Source organism: Dufourea novaeangliae, unplaced genomic scaffold, assembly GCF_001272555.1.
Source record: "Dufourea novaeangliae isolate 0120121106 unplaced genomic scaffold, ASM127255v1 scaffold169, whole genome shotgun sequence".
NCBI classification, from domain to species: Eukaryota; Metazoa; Arthropoda; class Insecta; order Hymenoptera; family Halictidae; genus Dufourea; species Dufourea novaeangliae.
In genome coordinates this window covers 751,054-770,870 of record NW_015374043.1, presented here as the reverse complement: position 1 = coordinate 770,870, position 19,817 = coordinate 751,054, and the positions used below count along the sequence as shown (strand labels likewise).

Below are 19,817 nucleotides of genomic sequence, written 5' to 3'. Positions count from 1 at the left end.
ACCGCGTGGCCCACCCTCGTTACAAGTTAATCGACGTGGACCCTATTATCCGACACACGTACAACAGAACAACTCTGTATCGTGTGTCGTCGATCGACACCTCGAACACCCTCCTCGTCTTTCCTTTCGTTGAAGTGGTATCGAGATGCGCGATCAGATTCCCTGAAAGCCGATTGAATTATTGACCGTGCGCGTCGCGAATCGTCAAGCACAGAGCGTCGATGTACGCGATATTTGGCTCGGTTCCACGGTGGTTGTTTTCCGGGAACAGCCCGATCGATCGATCGATCGACGTGCCTGAAAGCATAAGGTAGTATCCACTTCCCAGGGAAGAGAGTCTGGCACGGTTGCGTGTCTGTAATCGGAAACCCCGCGCGCATCACCGTAGTAGGTGGCTCGAGGCGGTTATTTTACGCATAACTTTCCGAGCCGCCTCCCCACGGTGCTGTGCGTGTACATAACCGCTTACACGATGTTAACGGATCGAGAGTCGAATCGGAATCACGGGAGACGACAGTCGCCGCTAGGCAACCTCGAGAAAACGAACGGAACTCCCTTGGTTCTTGACGAATTTCGAATTCTTCATGTTGGTGTCTTACACGAATTTCCTATGGGGATGAACGATCGTTCTTTGTAAGATCGATTCCCTTGGACAGTGTTATCTTAGGGAATGGATCTTCTGAAGAATTGATTCGAAATCGAACATCCCTTGTTTGCTTCAGAGCAATCTGTTCTTGGGGATAATAATTCTGAACTAGAGTAGGGAAAAGTTTCCGTGGCTGGTGTACGAACACCTCGAACAGACGTTTCATTTAGAACGTCTCAGACCTCGTTGAAACTATCCAGTCAAGAGGTGCTTATCTGGTAATTACAGGGAACCGCCGAAAAAATGCATGAAAAAGAGCCAGATAGCGACTTGTATGGTTTCAAATAAACGAGTACAATTTTTTTTCCCGTGGGACCAGGGGTAATCGTTGTTTTAATTAATGTTGATTGTGTTTGAATGCTTTTAGACCGAATTCGAACCGCAATGTCACGTGTTCCGGACGAAGCAGCTGCGCAAACCGCGACCGTGCCATTTGTGCCATCAGGCGGTCATCAAGCAGGCATCGTGCTGCCGAGGTGAGTCGATAAGGGGATTCCCTGTTGTGCTGGGAACTTTGATACTCGGTCGGTACACTGGAGTGGTGGATGGTAAAAACGGAAGCGGTATAAAAACGTGGCGGGCTGCTTGAACGAGACTTAACAATAATAGTATCGTTCCTTCAGAAATCATTCTAATAATCTATTATCCTTTAAGTAACATTAGTTCTATTCCTCGAAGTATACATATAAAATCCTATTATTGATTTTTTTTCAAAAATGTTTAATTATTAACTTTTGCTTAACTTTGGCTTTTATTAGCCATAAATATGTTTTTGTTATACAGTGTTTCCCAAGGTGGGGCATACGCCCAATCGAGGGGCAATTTAAATATTTTCGGGACAATTAGCAGATTATTGACAACAAAATATAGTTTAGTCTTTAAAATATTCACCATCACTGTCTACACACTTAAGCCATTTTTGGGATAGTTGATGAATCCCCTCTCGAAAAAATGATGCCAATTTTCAGTCAGTCTTTAATTATGGGGCTCACGAATTAATAAGAACACATTTTTTTATTTCAACCAGCTATTAATGTTAAACTTTCTCAGAGCTTGCTTTAATATGATAGTGAAGACATGATCCAAAAAAATTACCTGAATCCACGAACGTGCATTAAATTCCAATTCCCAAAGAGTCGACAATAAACAACGAATTCTCTCTTTTCATTACAGTCTGCAAGTACATCTGCCACAAGACCTGCGAGGACAAGGTAAGCAAACGATCCCTATCTTCATTCTCTTCCATCGAAAAACCCAATCACCTTCCCCCAGGCGTGTCACATCCAAACGAATTAGTATCCCAGTACAATCGCGCGAGCATCGTCTTCTCGGAAACCCAGTGACAGAGTCGAGAGCACTTCCTCGTACCCGAAGAGTCTCTCGCGAGTTGGCTCGCCTGTACTTCCTGGTACTCAAACAAATCTCCCCTGCCTCGAACACGCGAAACAAAACGTTCCTCGACAAGCTCGTCCCGGTTCTCTGGGTCCGAACGATCCGTAGGTACACCTATGTACATATCCCGATACTTTTACAACCGTAAGACAGAACGATACGCTGTTCCATGGAACACTGTATACCGGAAATGATCGACTAGAGCCATGCCACACCAGATCCCAGTTAGTAGATGCATCTTAATTCGAGCACGCCACCACTGTGGCGTGGCCCCGATGAGATTCTCTCCTCGGTTCCTCGAAGTCCACACCGCCGATATGGCGATGGCCGATCCGTGTGAGAGCAAGCTGGTGTCCGTGTGTGCGCGCACAGGGGGAATAGATCTTGGGTTCCTTGTGTGAAATACGGTGTGGGTTCAGTCACCGGGCAGGGCACGAGCCTCACTTACCTTACCTTCTTCGTATATCTCTCGAGGCACTCGTGTGTCACACCGACCCAAGTACATACACGGATCCACACATATACAGGGTGTGACCAAAAAAAAAATCATTCAATATTTATGTGGTATATAGAACACACTGTACTAAGTTAAAAGGCTTTAGTAAGTATAGGGTGAAAGGTCAACCGTTTCTGAGATATAAACATTTTTGAATGTCCTTATATATGAGTTCGTTGGCGATCAGTCAGTTGTCATCAACCGGCGATTGCGGATCTATTTAGTATTCTACAAGATTGTTATAATTTCGGTGAATTGGACGTGATGGACCAGTTTCAAGGCCCTCCCTTTGGACTTCTTTTTATGGGGATATTTGGATAGCAAGTGCTTCGCCGATGAATGACTTGCATGGATCACGTCACCGAGTCCATCATGCTAGTCAAATAATTCGACAAGGATGTGGAATTTTCGAGAGTTCACAACTGGAAATAAGAGGACATGTGGAACACCTGTAAATATCAAAAATCCAGTTATAAGTCAATCATGATGCTGACATACAAAAATGTTTATAAAACAGTTGACCCTTCGACCTATGTTAAGGCATTTTTACTCAGTACAGTGTGTCCAGATACCATATAAATATTGAATCGTTTTTTCCTTAACACCCTGTATATACAGGCTCTGCCTCCAGGCCAAGTGGAGGCTTGGGCGGAAGGATGAACGCCTGGACGTCGTCGGAGAGAACGTGCCTCAGACAGTAGGAGAGCACGACTTCCTTCTGTGAGTGCCGGAACGTCGTTTGTTACGATGGTTTTGTGGCACCGCGAACAAAATGGTCGGCTCGCGCCGCGATCCCTTTGATACGTCCGTCCATTTCGACCAGAAGGATGGTAGAAGAGAAAGAGGCTCCATTTACCAGGGTAGAACGACCGAGCGTCGCGGAATCTGCCGCGGCGGATCTTCCTAGCCTGACACACGGTGAAAGCGAAAGAATCGTATGTAGGTAGTTCGTAGATCGTCTCAACTCGCCGGGCGATTGACATTTAAGAAGTCAGAGGCTCCCCCCCCCCCCTTCAAGCTATGATAGTCTTGTAGTCTCCCAGGTTGACTTTCGCTGAACTTGTCATCATTGCGCTGGGCAATTAGCAAGCCCTAAGGGGAGAGACGGAATGACATTTCGATCGCAGTTGGGCAAAAATTGCGGAAGGCATAAAGTTTAATTAGCCAGATCAGCTCGACAGATTACAGAGCCCGATTGGTCGAAGGCTACTTGAATATCCAGTTCTATGCCTGACTATTGAGCCTGTTTTGTTCTGTCACGATTATTGCACGGTAAACGGGGAACAATTCCTAGTCTAATTGGTGATTCGTAAAACCGTTTCCTGATATTAACGAGGGGGGAGGGATACATCGAACCGCAGGGTAGATCCGCGGGACGATTATACAGCAGCGACAAAAAGTTTCGATATGCGCTTCCTTGTTTCAGCGCGAGGATGATCGGATCCCGTTTTTACCGTATAATGGATTTTCCCTTTCGAACACTTTTATTAATCTCGAATATGTTTATTTACCCTTTCATTCTCATATTATCTACCAATCAGGAAAACATCTTTTTGATACATGACACATTAATGATTCACAAAGACATTTTAACATTTTGAAAGCGTTTAGATCCATTTTTCATTCGATGCCATCACAGTTATGTATAATAATTAACAGTGATTAACATAAAATCCATTTTCCTTTACCTTTGATCAGTGAACTCTCTTGGAATATTTGAAAGAAATTAGAGTTTCATAAGTTCCTATTGTATTGCTAACAATGTTCAACACTTGAATTCCAGCAAATGAAGGAATCAAAACACACTAATGTCTTACTTTATTAAGCTTTCAGGAGCATAAGAAAATTCGTGTCATGTCATCTATAAAATACTAGAAGAAACTATTACATACTCACAGATATTAAAAAATACATGATATTAATATTTCATTTCGTAATTTAAAGCACGCAGCCACATAACTACACTGGGACAAAAGGGTTTAACATTCTCAACGGTGACGACCTGGTATTCCATTTAAATCCACTGTTTTATCTAGACTTTCTGACGCTAGTGTACTCACTGGATCTAACGAATAATCCGTCCTCCGACTAGCTGATCTTAGATCGCAAAGGTCGTTAGTAATTCGGGGTTATTAAAGTTTACAGGCATCGGCACGAACCTTATAACCATTTCAGACAGGCACAAAGACGACCAGGCTCTGTTCCGCATAAGAATTCCGCGTAGGTCACGTTCGTTCTGGAACGTTTTGAAATTCGAGGCAGGTCTTGGTTCCTTCTAAGAGTTGTCACACAGGGCCGCGTCATCTCGAACATTCGCTTCGTGGTATTGTGGAACATCAGCCTTCGCGTATGATGTAATTCGTTACACGCACGGTAGCCAGGGAACTATTCATTTCGTGCCACCTCACCTTGAACTCCTCGCGTCAATACAGGCCTGGACCACACGTGCGTTCTTGTGTTTCGAGTGGTCGAGCCTGGTGTAGATTAAGATAGCTAATTGTGTGAAATATTAGGTCTTTCTATATTCAATTCTTCCACTTGAAAATTCATCTACGATATCTTCAGTGGCTTCGATGACCTCAATTCCTCGTGTGAATTCTCCAAACGATGGAAATTGGCCAGAAAGTACTGTTATCTGCAGTGTCCCCTGTAACATTATAACGCTACTGTATACACGAAGGAACTATGCATCACGAGCGCGTATCTCGCCAGATAAACCGTGGTATGTGTGAGGAGCTATTGATATCATCGCCTGGCTATAACGCCTCTTCTCTAGGAATTCAGCTCCAACCGAGCTGAGAGCCGCTGGCGCGCTGGAACGAGCTAACGAACGACATCATTCGTCGAATATGGAGAACCAGGTGTTTCCTTGAGATCGAAGGTCGCGGCGAACTCGTTTTCTTTTCATCACTTCCTACCTGGTGACTGTTCCTCATGAGGATCAAAAGTCCCTTAGACTGTCCAGTCGAAATCCTCCCAAAATCCTCAATCAGATCATAATCTCACCAAAAAATCTTATCGAACACCTCCCTGACTTAATGGACCAGTCGAACATTCATTCGCCAGATCGATCCTCTTGCGATTCAGTTCACAAATCCAGCAAGAATTCGTGTCACATACGCAAACTCCGTGGAGCGTCCTTGTTCGTCGTGCACGGTCATCTTTGCGGTTAACTTGTAGCCTGGGCTCGTGGAAGAGGGAGGAGCCAGGGAACTCTAGTCCTGAACGAGCAAGCCCTTTTAGTGGCCTCTTTGAACCGGGATCCAGGGCTTACTTGCACGGCCTACGTCTCCGTGTCGCGACGGTGCATCGACCGTCCGCGCGTTGTAAACCGTGTGGTCACATCTCGTCCTCGCCAAGTACGAAACCAGGCGGCTACCATACCTGGTGGCTAGCACACTCTGTGTACCGCCGCCTCTCCGGCCTTCCAAGATTGTAAACAGCCGGCAAGAACCGGGGAAACCAGACGATGGGTAACGTTGGTCCACCGTTCTCTCCCCCTGTTCGTTCTTCCTCCCCGTTCATCGTACCCGGCTTACACCGAGGCTTCTTTATCATACTTCTTTCGCCTGTTCTGGCGCGTCCAGGTGCACCGTGTCTCGGTATTAACCCACGCCCTTCGACGTTCCTCCGGTGCTAAGGGGTTAGGCTAACTTCGTGGGGATCTACGAATGTGGAGTACCCGAGGTATTTGTTCGGTATTCGTTGAATAAATGTGAGAATTTTATTGTGAATAGTTCATGTTTAATTCGACATTGTATGGTGGTCGAAGAAAATTGCGTTCATTTTTTATTGGGTACAGAAAATTTCGGTGAGTATGCGAAGACTCCTGGGCACTGAGAAGGAGAGGTCCCCAGGTGTAACGCTGAGTTTTTAATGATGTTTAGCAGAATGATAGAGCTTGGAATTCTGAAGCCAATGATATTTGTTTCAGCCCCATATGATCATTAGTTTATGAAATATTTAATGTTTAGTGCCGAGGAGTCTCCGAACACTCATTGGGGATTTATTGTACAATTAACTGTTTACCACACTAACATCTTCCGTTAGTATTCTTCTTTTAAGAAGCAGAATGGTTGCAAAAAATGTTCAAGATGAGTTCATGACGCAAAGGATGAGTCAAATTCTGACAGAACAATTGCACTTTGATCAACCCAGTAGTGGGCTTTCGTATACCTCCGGAGGGTTCCACCCGTCTTTATGTACCCTTAATCCGCTTAGACCGAGCCTCTTCCAACATCCAGAGTGCAGAAATTTCAAATTTCTTTTATTCCCGCTCGTTTCGTATTCCTCTTAATCAACCATCGGAGGCTCCCTTCAAGCCCTCCTCTCTCTTCCTTCTATTCATCTCTCTGTTCCTTAAATCAACAGCGGCAACAATCCCGCATTCATCACGAACAAGGGTATCAAGGTGGATCATATCCTAGCTGCTGATGGTGCATCCAGCTCGCAGCCTCCGCGTCGCGAACGAAAATAAAGAGGAGAACGGAGATAAAGATGATGTATCAGAAGCAACGTACCCGGCTCTCGCCTCCCCGCGGAAACAATAGCGCGCTGCCACCAATCTTCGGTTCATCCTTATTCTGGACCCCATTCTTCATCCTCGCCGCGAATATACCTGACCCCTAACGTGGACCCCTTATGTTTCTACATCCGCTCTTCATGAATCACTTCCGTTTGCTCTTTCTCTTAGCCCGATGACGGCTTAAGAGGTTCTGCCACCCTGGTGGCGACAGACCAGAGTATATTTTCATGAATTTTTTATGGTATGATAAACGCAGAAGTAAAATTGCTCGTCATTCACATGCATCATAAATTTCTAAAAACGTCCTTTATGGATTACTTCTTTTGGCCCCTTCTGTTGAAAGATGGCGGCTTTGGAGGTTATGTCCTTTTAGTGGGATAACATCAAAAATGAAGTTTAATACGAAATTGTTAACTGTACTAATGAATTTATTTTAGTAAGCTCGTATTCTATAGAGTTTTTGGTCGATCAAGCTAGAGTAAGGTATTGGGGAACAATAGTGACAGGTATCAATTGCTCAATACTTTGTGCATATGACACTGATTAAATTTCATTCCTCTAGCTTCCAATAATGAATATCGTTGTCAATTGATACAAATGTTTAAAATCAATTCTTCCTGCTTCTTTGAATTCACAGAGTGACCTCAAACAATTCCCGTCATTTTGTGAGTCAAATACATAGATTTCTCAGTATTTCTCTCTCTCTTCAGAATAATCCTACTAATCACCGGACGCAAAGTCGTGGAAAATAAGGTGGGTAGGCACGAAAAGAAAAAGAAAACAGTTAACTAGCATCCAACGGACCCCAATTTCCTCCCACTTCGAGTTACACAGCCCGCTAAAGTGTGAATTATATCGTTCCCGTAACAAATGTGCACGCGACAAATAAGGCTCGCTGTCTATACATTACGAAATAAATGCGCGGCTGTGGAGGGGGGAATCGGTGATAAATCAGGAAGTGCTCGTATATAATTCTTAACGTCGTCGGTGTAACAGCGGGTTGTTAAGATTCGACCACAAATTTTGCCGTCGTTATGTGTGTGCACATTTGGTGGGGTGTCTACCTGCGGCGATAGCGGATGGGCTCCGTGCACGCGCGATGCGGCGTTCTCCAGTCCGCGAACAGCGCTCCAACGGGAAGGACGTGGGAATGATCGATTCGCCGTCGGTGCTCGATCCGTCGAACTATTCGTGTCCATCAGTTTCCAAATTCCGTGACGGACCAATACAAACATCCTTGAAACTTTTATAATCACGAATAATCAAGTGAACCATAACGGAAGAAACAACAAAAATCGTTAGTGAAAAAAATAATCGATCCAGTGTATTTTGCATCAGTCATCGATCAGGACAAAATATTCCATCGACTGACGTGAAGACTGGTAGTCGTAGTGTGATAGTGAAGTGGAGTGACACGGTGTGTACACGAAACATTTTTTCCTAGCACCAGGATAAGTGTCTCTGAGTCAGAAACAATTTCCACTGTCCGATAAAAGATCCCTAGAGTATCTGTAGTACTTCGATCGATCATCCGATAAAATTCCTGTAATCCTGTGTGTCCAGTGTAGACGGTTTCTGGGCAGCATGGGGAAGGTCGTCGAACTCGAAGACACTCCGCCAAAATTAGTATCGGTGCGTGTCGTGGCGTGACCTTGACCGGGGTGTGTTGACCAGGCAGCCTAAACGAAAATCGAGAGTGGTTCTCGCGGCGGGTTATACTACCGATTTCGATCGTCTTTACCGGTCGGTTGAGAGGACAGGACGTGGTTGCGGGAAGTGTGTGCGTGCGTTTATGTGTGTGCAGCATCGGAAGGTGGGACAGAGTGAGATGCGCCATTTTCGAGAACCGATGCGAGAAGGTGAACGATCCTTGGAGCGTTTCGCCGCAGACCGGTAATGGGATACCAGAGGTGACGGCAAGATGAACGGTCACGGTTCCACCAATGAGGTACTTGCGCCGCGTTCCGTCCACGTTTCTTTTCCTCCTTCCTCGGCGCTTTTTTTTGCCCCTCTGTTTCTTAGCCGTGTCGCCCGCGCGCGGTTTCTTCTTGTTGCGTTCTAAATTCGCCGCGTCGCCGACTTAGGGCTTGTACACACTAGCACGATGGTGGAATTCGGGAAATAAACAGTGTGGAGGACGTTTTAGACTTTGTTCGATTGGGGTTTGTGGGATTTATGCAGGAAATCCTCGATGAGTGTTCGAAGACGCCTCGGCACTGAATATTATATATTTCATAAGCTAACGGCCATATGCGGTTAAAATAAATATAATTGGCTTCAGATTCCGAGCTCTATCATTGTCCTAAATCTCATTAAAAAGTTAGCATTACACCTGAGGACGTTTTCTTGTCGAGGAGAATTCGAACACTCATCGAGAATTTACTGCACTTAGGCTAGGTTAGATTTGACGACCGAAAGTTAGAAAGGATCCTGGATTGTCTTGTTTAAATTACACTGACGGATTGGGATGTTGTTAATTTATCAATTGGGTGTAGTTGAATGGGAAAAGTTGGGAGGATCTGGAGACAGTTAGACTCTGCTGAGTCTGCTTGGAGGACTCTAGGTTTGACGACTGGTTGCTAAGAGAAATTGTTAATCCATAGGTTTCTATTGGATGAATACCTTGGGTTTGAGAATTTGGTGTAATCAGATGTCGATTCTCCTACGTCGATGTCAGATACTCCAGATTCGAGAACCAAGGATCAAAGTGAATCCTTAATTCTTGATCTGGGATGAGATACGTATCAAAACCTCTGCATTATACATTATCTACGGGGTCTATAGCTGTAGGTGATTTCAGAACCAGCAATTAGCCGTCAGCTGGACGCCCATTTAACTATAGAAAGCACGAATTTTTGCTCGATCATAGAAGCTAGAATTAGATTGGAATGGGTACCTTTGGAACTAAAGTTAGATCATCTCGGATCTAACATTAACCAGTCTTGATCGTGAATTTGGTTTGGGTTCCTTGTTTTTTAACTTCTTTGAATACGCTTATGGACTTCTTATACAGATCAATATCGCCTTATTTCAAATAAGAATTTTCGCATAGAAATATACAGAGCGAATGCTGGAAGTAAGTAGAAATGGTCTGTCATGGACAGACACACTAGCATCCAATGTATTTTCCAAAATTAGTTTTTCTCTAAAGCACTACCGTATTTATAAAAACTTTATTCTACAATTTTTAATAATAATAATTTATTTGTTCACGGGACAAAAGCCCATTAAATTACAAGAGTACTACATAATTTACAGACTTATAAAATCACATCTATGAAGAATATATGTGAATAATGAGTTATAATTTGGCACGTTCTAATTTGACATAGAATTTATTATTTAATACATTTGCATCTGGAATGAAGAATTAAACTTAGTTGCTATAATTGTTTGTTTGAGTCCATATTCTCTTTATTGGGTGACTATTATTAACTCTTGATATGTATGGTGAAGGTCTAAAACGTGAGAAACTTGTAACTGGTTAGGCAGGAATATTAAAATTTATTAATGCCGTAATCTTAGCTTTTTTGGTTCAACCATTAATAATTTTATGTAGAAAGTAGACGTCCACCAGAACTGTTCTGGATTCAACTTCATTTATATTAAATTTTAGCATTATCTCGTTATAGTCTAGGTATATTTTTAGTTTTCATTATCATATTTCATGTGTTAGTAACATTATCTCGTTACAGTTTAAGTGCCTCTTTTACGATGAGCAATTCCTCACCTCGTTGTATCGACAGTTTGTCCCTGGCCTGTATAACAACGTCAAAATTGTTATTCCAACCGCTGCCCTAACATATTAGGGGATGAAATAGCTTGAACTTTACTGAACTATACACTTTGATTGCTTGCTAGGAGGAACTCCGGGTCTCTCTCAGCGACGTTACCCGGCTCTGAAACGTTCGGCCAAACGTTCTGGCTCCCCCCATTGGCTTCGCCGTTTTATTACATTAGTGTGTACGAGCCCTTACATATATATAGCCCGAAGACGTGGAATTCTCGACGTTCGCGACGATGTCTTATGTATCCCCGTGGCTTGCATGACTGTTCGAGGTTTCTAGTCTGCGGATATTCTCGGATAACACTTGATACTTGTACATGGCGTGTAGTATATACCGCTCTATTAATGTAGACTTTCTCCAGCGTCGCAAATTTCGTTACATTCTCGGCTTTCAGGCGTTTTTCCACGGACCCTTTAACGAATAACTGACCGTGAACGAGAGTTCTCTCTTTTCGTGGCGTATACGCACGTCGAGATCGTTCAAGTGCGTCCGATATCCTATCGCTATCGATTCAGCGGAAAACAATCCGATCTCGTCAGAGTAAACAATCGAATTTTATAATCGAAACACTGAACCACGCACGAATATAAGTTTACGTTTTCGTCGAGAAGTTCCGTGGAACTTTGCTCGGTTACACGTTTTCACGCGTGAAAAATAAAAAAAAAAATAAACAAAACTTGCAATTTCTGGGCGCTGCCGTTTTGTTTGAACGAAGTAGGGGCGGAAAGGGGCAACGTGATAAGGTTCGATTAGATAAGAGACACTGGCAGGTACGCTACTGTTTGCACGTCGAAACTCGTGGCACATTTTATTCACCATTCCAGAGTTTCGTGAACATACACATTTTCAGCTATTCGGTGAGTTTATCTATTGGGAAACTCTCGTGACAGTCGTTTCATTTATTGCTCTGTATCGAGAATAGGAACCAAGGTCCAGAGATAAGTGATTCATGAATTCCTAATGAATTCACGCGGTATTGCGTCCACAGAGGTAAAGAGTAACGGGGAAACAATTGATACGGAAAACGGGAACCAAAAGTGTTTGTTTGAGACCAGTTCCCCTAAGTTCAACAGTACAAATGGTAGAGAAGGTGTACAGAGTGTCTCATTTAAGTGTGACCCCTGAACATATTTAATTGAAAAAACGCAAAACACTTTTTTTTCACATGTGATTTTCCCCTTGAAGTTTTCAAGGTCATCGACGTTTTGTATCTCCAATATCTGGATCACCTGGTACAATACTACCGACCTACAGCCGTGCAGGAATAAGAAGATTTTCGAAAAGTAAAAAGTCTCGATTCGATTTCGCTCGGTAGAACAAACAAGCGATAGTGGGCGCGTTAAAAGGGAGAAAGATAAAACACGTCCCGATATCGGACCGCTCCCGGAAGACCAACTATCGGTGTATATCTGGGAACGGCGGGTACGCAGCGAAATGGACGATATGAAAAGGGAGGCGTGCTCTGCCTTTTGGTTTTCGCCGTTGCGTGCGAAAAGAGTCCATCGAACGGAACGGTTTTCTATCGGCCCTGGCTGTTCGCCAGGCCGATTCGTGGATGCCCAATCAATCTGGGCGTGCATGGAAAAGACGGGGAAATCCAGCTGGCCTCGATACCCATGCCTCGACTATCGAAATTTTAACGGAGCACACATACACCTGAGTTGGGCAGAGTTTTATTTGAATAATACACAGTGAAAAGCAGCAGTATCTAAGGGTGTCGTTTTGAGCTTCAAACAGTGAATGAGATTAAATAATTATTATTTTATTATGAAAATTGAAATTCTCACGTTTAAACGATTAAAAATAATGAAATACTTTTTTTTATTTTTTATTCCTTATTCGAAACTTTTTATCTAGATAATGAGTTTGCCTATTTCTGACATACACGTAGATAGCACGTAGTGTACGCGTAACACTTGCTTCGACGTTCGTCGTTATCTCGGTTCGATAATTAAAATTGCTCCGACAAAAGAAAACGTTATACGGCCGTTTTATCGGCGGCGTATCGGCGGTTCACCGACGGTTACGTCCCCGGTAGTTCGCGTTTCTGGATCGAAACGCCGTGGGTGGGGAGGAATTATTGCCAACTGTGACAGGTAGTTAGGAACGCTCGCGAATGTTGGAGGTTACCGGGAAAATAAATGATCGTATGAAACTCGAGTCAACGGCGACCATTGTTTCGCGTAAAATATATTCCGTTTCTTCCGTTGTTTTTCAATAATTTCGAGGAAAAATTCACGGTAGGTAATTTGTAATTCGATGAATATTCTTTTTACCTGTTGAGGATTTTTATTCAGGTCAGAATATGTTTTCACTGGTCATATGGTTTATGAAACGTTCGTCACACACCACTTTATAGGTCAATGGAATGTTCTTACATCTTCACCACAAATACCTTGAGTATATGTATGTGACGAAAGTATAATACTTCCAGCATTTTTTATGTAAAATAAAATACATTCTACAACATAGTATAAAAATATTTTTAAATTTAGAAAAAGTGGGGGTTTAGAAAAAATTACTTGCTTTACTCTTTATTTTAGAAATCACTAACCCAAAAGTGACCAAGTTTCACGAGAAAGTTTTGAGAGGTGGATAGGTAAAACGATTACATTGGAAATCGCAGTCAAGTTACTCGAGTACTCTGAAACCGATCTTAAATCCCAGACAACATGAAAAAAAACATTTTTATTCCCCAGCGTTATCATTTCTATGTACAATTTAAAAATCCTCACGAATCTTGTTATAATAGACCCAGTTCTGCTACTTCGTTAAAAAATTTATATTCATCCTCCAGCCGTGTTCATTTTTTGTCCTGGACCGTATCTTCCAAGGAAGATCATCTAATCGAACTATATTACCCGTAGACTCACGCTCTGGAAGGGGCGTCCGAGGTTCCTTCAGCGCCATAATTTTTAATTCATAACGCCGTGCCAGCGCAAAAGGAACAGCGCGAGTGGTTTTATATAGTGACAAGAGCACACCGTACCTGCCATAAATCCTGCGTAATCGCGGCCAATTAATTGGCATGCAAATGAGTCTGAGAGCGCGAATTACCGTGAGCGAGAAGAATCCATTCATTCGAGGCCTCTCCCCTCTACTTCGTCCTCATCGTTTGTCTTTTCGGTCTTTTTTCCACACGGCTCGTATACGCTCTGTTCTCCCGAGACAGATGAAGAATTCGGCCGCGGCTCTAGCCAAGGTTCTTCCACAGGGATTTACACAAACGAGCCGAAATAGTCCTTCTGGGAATCGCGTTCGGCTGTTAAGGTCCCTTATAACCCGTCTTTTTCGCTGAAATTCCTTCGTCTTCGGATCCCGCGTGTGTGCTTACCGGGGAGTGTTTAACACGCGGTGTACATATCAGCTCGCCCGGGTCAGTAAAATACTCATCGTAGTTGTACGAGTCCTCCCCTATGAAATATTCATGAATTTTGGAACGGGTCGAGATAGAAGCGTATTTGGTAACAACGGTTCATGAGTGGTCAGAAATTTGCCCTTTATGGATTGAATCGCGGGTAGGCAAATTGGCGAAACTGTTGGCTTTGTGCGATTTCATCCATATGTCGAAGGTAGTCGCGTAATAATGTTTTGATAAGTTTTGTTTGTTTCATTGTATTATAATGTAATCAGAATATTAATGGTTCATTTGCTTAAATTTCAAAGTTGTGGTTAACTCTTATTTAAGGTATTTCTGAAAAATCGATCTACTCTGTTAAATAGTTATGTTACTTATTAATATAATCTGTGGTTTCGTACTTGCATAAAGTTTCAGCCTCAAGAAGTTCGACGATAAAAATGATACTTGAGGTGCAAGTGGGTCATCTGGGTAACACGATTTAAATTTAAAATGTCACTCCAACCTTCTGCCATTCAAAATGGCGGCGTCTGGTGCTGGAGGACGGCGGTAAATATTAGTATGCCGCATGAAATCTCTTTCTTGATTTTCTTTATTAAACAAAGGAGAAGGAATTCAATCTTTCCTGCAAAATCCTTCTTCGGGCTTTATTCCAATATTATAAGGCTCAGATGATAAATATGTATCCAGTTTATTTCTCACTACAAAATTGCAATTACACCAAAGACCAACTTCATAATAACCCAATTTAACACTAGAACTACCAAACCCATCATAATGACAAAATTCAAATTAGTTACTTTATAATTACCGAAATTACTATGATGCTTTCGTGGGTATTTAGGTCGACCTTTAATTTATTACATATTAATAAAATTAATACAGCAATACAATTAATACAGTATCCATTCAATAGTGATTGTTCCAGTGTTAAATTAAAATAATAATTATTCCGAATAATGAATTATTTTTTGATGACACGAGTAACTACTGAAAGTCCAGACAAGTTGATCCAGAAAAATGTTCATGGACAAAGGAAATGGATGAATGGACGATAAAAGTTAAATGGTGTGTATCTTCTCGGCTTTCCTCCGCAGACATTCGGAAAATATTCTAAGCCTCCGAATATAGGATCCCCACGTCACCGCCGCGATCTTTCCGCAGCCATGACGCAAAGCAACGTCCCAAATTCCTCCGCGTCTGCGTCCCCAGGACTCGAGCGCAATCGTCGAAACAAGAAAGGAGAGAGACACGTACCACCGCAAGGATATAAGATCCGAAAGTTCGCCGAAAGTTCTCGGGAACACGAAACTGACTCTAAATATTACGGGGATTCACGGATGCATTATCGGATTTAAAAAAGTTCTCGATTCGCCGGACTGGACTTTCCGGGACTTTCTTGTTGCTCTCGCGAAATATTACAGTTCGACGATTCCGCCGTCCATATTGCAAGGTTGTTTCTGAACAAACGGTGCAAATGTCTGCTGTTATCTGCACGGGGAGACTTTGAAGCTGAACGTTCAGTTTTATGAGAGATTTTGGTAAAAGCATTATTAATCCTCAAGTCCACTATCTCTCTAAACTTTTTTACACGAACAATTCTTTTCATCCTAGTTACCTGTTATTAAAAATAAAAATATTATTAATATTAAACAAATGTGTAAAGTATAATCTGCATTTCTGTTCATACAATTCACATTTTTCGAAATTTTTCAACATAACCGTGATAATTCCGGCTTCCAAATTCGTGCAAAATTTCGCGAATGATCCCACAGCTTGCCAGCTTCAAGATACCATCGTTTCTGCAAACATCGCGATCCATGTTTGCGCGGCAAACGTCTGGCGACCAAACGGAGTCCCTTATCTTATCAGCAGTCTCATCTGCAGATTTCGAATGCCACGTCGTCTCGTTGTAGCGCGAGCCAAGGTAAATTAAGGTCTATATAATTCACTTCGAAAAGGCATCGATATCACGTCCTATCTAAACCGTCCATTCCCTCGAACGCTTCCGAAACTCGCAACCAATCATACCATTCAAGTATCGAGACCAATTGATCTCAGGGAATGAAGCTTTTAAAGTCACAAGCAAACGAGGGAAAAAAAAAATGTCGCCGGGGTTTCAAGCTATCCGTTCATTTTTCGAACGATTCCAACCGCACGAAAACCGCCCAAAAATGCGTTGCTTCGGCCAGTTTCGTGGAATGGACACAACCGGTGCCGGCTGGGGCGAATCAATTTTATGCAAGTCGTTTACGAGCTCCTTACGAACCATCCTTACGCGAACGGAATGGCAATTCCGACGAGTCACGGTCGTAAAACGTTATGGCTGGTAATCCGAGGTTAACTCGGTAAAAACCGCCTGGATCCACCCCCTACACGGTCCTCCACCTCTTCCTCTTGCCGCCCCATCGTCACAGCCTCCTCCTGCCGAGTTCTTTATGGGGTAAGAGACTACCTGGGAGCGGAAGTGGTCCTGTAGGAGGTGCGAATCGTTGGTACAAATTTATAAACGTTTTAATGACTGGGTGGGAACTGGTTGCAGTGAAATCGAAGCATTTTTACGAGCCTGGACCTCGTTATCTTATTCGTGAGGTTTGACGATGTTTGAGGAGACAGAAGCTCCTGGCAGACGCGATTTTTCATCGAGATCTAATGATCTTTGTTTTGGGAATGAGAATATTGAGATGGTGAACGGAATTCCTGAGACATTTCGAAGGTTTTTGAATATAACACAGTTTTTTTTTTAACTATTTAGGAGTGTAGTGGTCGATAGCTTTCTCTGAAATTCAGGGACATTTTGACATTCAATCTGGATTCTGCACAGCAACTTTAATTCCTGGACAATCCAGGCCAATCCTGGACGGTTGGCAACCCTAGTGAGGATAGAGCTCAATGTTGGCGTGTTGTCTAAAGGGGCATGACGATGGGCGATGAACTGTCTGTCGGTAATTTAAGTTGAAACTAGACGGTGGAATTTTGGACGAATATAGACGACATTGACATCCTTTCGCGAGACGGTTGAACGGACCTAATGACGTTTGGGATGACGTTTGAACGAACGTAGTCGCTCGACGTTCGCCTGCGTGTCTTGGATGCAAAAGCCACGGCATTCCGGTAGTTCCACGAGGGGCAGGGAAGCTGATGCGTGGGCGTGACAGCCGCATGAATCGTATCTCGCCGGTGAAACGGATCGGTCTGTTGAACGTGGCCCCGCGTGAACACAGTGTGTGGAAACGCGTAGAGTTCACTCGGCGCGGTAAATTGATATTGCACGCTTCACACCGGGAAATCAGTGCGGCCTGTTCCACCATGGCGAATTATCAATCGAATTTCATAATTCACGAACTATTCGACACAGTCGAGACTGCATAAATCCGTTAGCAAAATTTTCGGGTGGAACTCCACCGAACAACAGTAAGTTAATTTTAGTTGAATCGAAATTGGGTTTCCCAAGAAATTCAATCTTAAACGGTCCATCGGAGAACTTTCGTAATTCAGTGGCGTGGGCAGAAATGGGCTGCTGGCCGAAGCATGATACTTCGGCACTCGGAAGCAAGAAATCACCGACGGAACTTTAAATAATTAGAGAAGTTAAGTACCGGCCGGGAATGAAAAAGGGCCAGCTAGGTGGTAAGTCTTTAAAGGTAATCGATAAAGTGAGAAAACCTGCTGGCCGGCCATTCGGTCGTGATTTACTGGAGTTCCCGTGTTTCTTTCCCGAGGAGAAACTTTCGCGGATCGTGGCCCTCGCGATAAAAAAAAAAGAACAGTCTGCGAGACCAGGTTGCGGACGATGGGACGAGTGAGTTGACCGAAGGCGAGGCAGAAAATGATCCAGCACGATACTCTCTCCCCCTGCCAAGGAACACGTCATTGGCTGCGAAATTTGACAGCGAACAGACAGCAGCCACTCCCCCCACTGGCTAATGTCTAATCGCATTATATTGTTTCGTAGCTCGGCAATTGGTCACGTACCGCGTTCTGACCTCGTCCAATGCTACGCCAGAGACGGGCACTCGCTTAATTTCAGCACGACACTGGCCGATTAGATACCATGTAAATGCTGGCATCCGGCGATGCTCGACTTTGATGTTTCCGTGCGGTTACGCGTTTGCTCGCCGATACGTTTGCGTCACCGTTTAGGTCGACGGAAACTTTCCTATTAGTAGAATTACTCTAGAATCACTCTAGAATCACTGTAGAATCACTGTAGAATCACTCTAGAATCACTGTAGAATCACTCTAGAGTCACTCTAGAATCACTCTAGAATCACTCTAGAATCACTCTAGAATCACTCTAAAATCAATCTAGAATCACTCTAGAATTACTCTAGAATCATTTTAGAACCACTGTAGAGTCACTCTAGAATCACTCTAGAATCGTTGCAGAATCATTGTAGAATCACTACACAGTCACTACAAAAGCAGCATAGAATCACTGTAGAATTGCTCAAGCCCATTATAGATCACTATAGAAATTTACCTAAATATACGTTAAAGATTTCTATTAGTCCCCTCCTTACGAGATTGTTCTCTCTTCTACTGTTTCGGGGATTCTTCTGGTGTCGTAGGTTTTAACACGTCCAGTTTGGTCAACAGGAAAAATTCCACAGTCTTTTGTGGTCGATCTCTCTTGTTCGGGCCGACCATTCTCCGCCCGGTCGCCGGGAAGTGTTAATAATGCTAATGCATCGACCTCGAGCGAAGCGAGCCCGCGGCGCATCAATATTCATTAGCGCTTCGTTCTACGAGCCGAATAATTCTGCGTGGCCGCGGCGTAACCCACAAACCCAGTGTGTATACACGCGCGCGCGATCGCGTGTGAAGTTAACGCGGGACTCAAAGGAATCTTTCTCGTGTCCACGATTCAAACGATTCCCATGGGCGGGAATGTTTGCTCAGGCGTCTGTCTTGCTAAATCCCAGACGAGAAAGTGACAGTGTGAGGCTTTAACGACATAAGAATTAGTGAAACAGTGATTATTGCTCGAGGATCATCGGCAAACAAGTTCCCCATTTACCGAATGGCCTGAGAAAAATCGTATACTTGAATGACAAACATGAAGTTCTGTTGAAAATGTATTCTCAAATTAACATTATGATTTTATCCAGAAAGTAATTCCAATGGGAACTTCAAACGTACAGAGCAATCAGCGAAATCCGCCATTTTATATGCATCCTAATAGCTCGTTCAGCGAGCTTCCGTAGCCGTGAAAGGATCGTGGTGTACGACGGGAAAAGGTAGAAGGAAGCTGGTATAATAATTGCAGCTATTAATCAGGCCGGCGGCCGCGAGGCTCACGCACCGAACACGCATCGATTAGGTCCGCTTGCCTCCTCGCCAGTGATCCGCGTGGGCGATCGAGGAACTCGACGATCGACGACTAGTTTTCAACCTCCTCGTCCAAGCTGTTTCCCGTTCCTCCTGTCACCGTGGGGTTGGCACGTTGGCTGGTTCTGGTTTCGACCAAAGAGAGAGAAGACCCTCTTATCTACCGTGACGACCACGAACGTCGTTTGACGTTAATTACCGCCGCCGGCTCTGGGTGGGTGAACGATTACGAGATGAAGATAGCAAGACACTCCAGGATTCGAATCCCTGCATTATTTACG

General features: G+C 43.6%; 1 protein-coding gene across 1 annotated transcript in view; it reads left to right on the top strand.

The window, feature by feature from the left end:
- The window catches only part of LOC107189578 (tensin-3), a 170,601-nt gene that overhangs the window by 62,004 nt on the left and 88,780 nt on the right, over positions 1–19,817 (top strand). The window contains exons 2-3 of the mRNA XM_015578139.1: positions 1,014–1,122; positions 1,820–1,857. Coding sequence (XP_015433625.1) covers positions 1,014–1,122; positions 1,820–1,857 — 147 coding nt within the window. The remainder of the gene's footprint in view (positions 1–1,013; positions 1,123–1,819; positions 1,858–19,817) is intronic.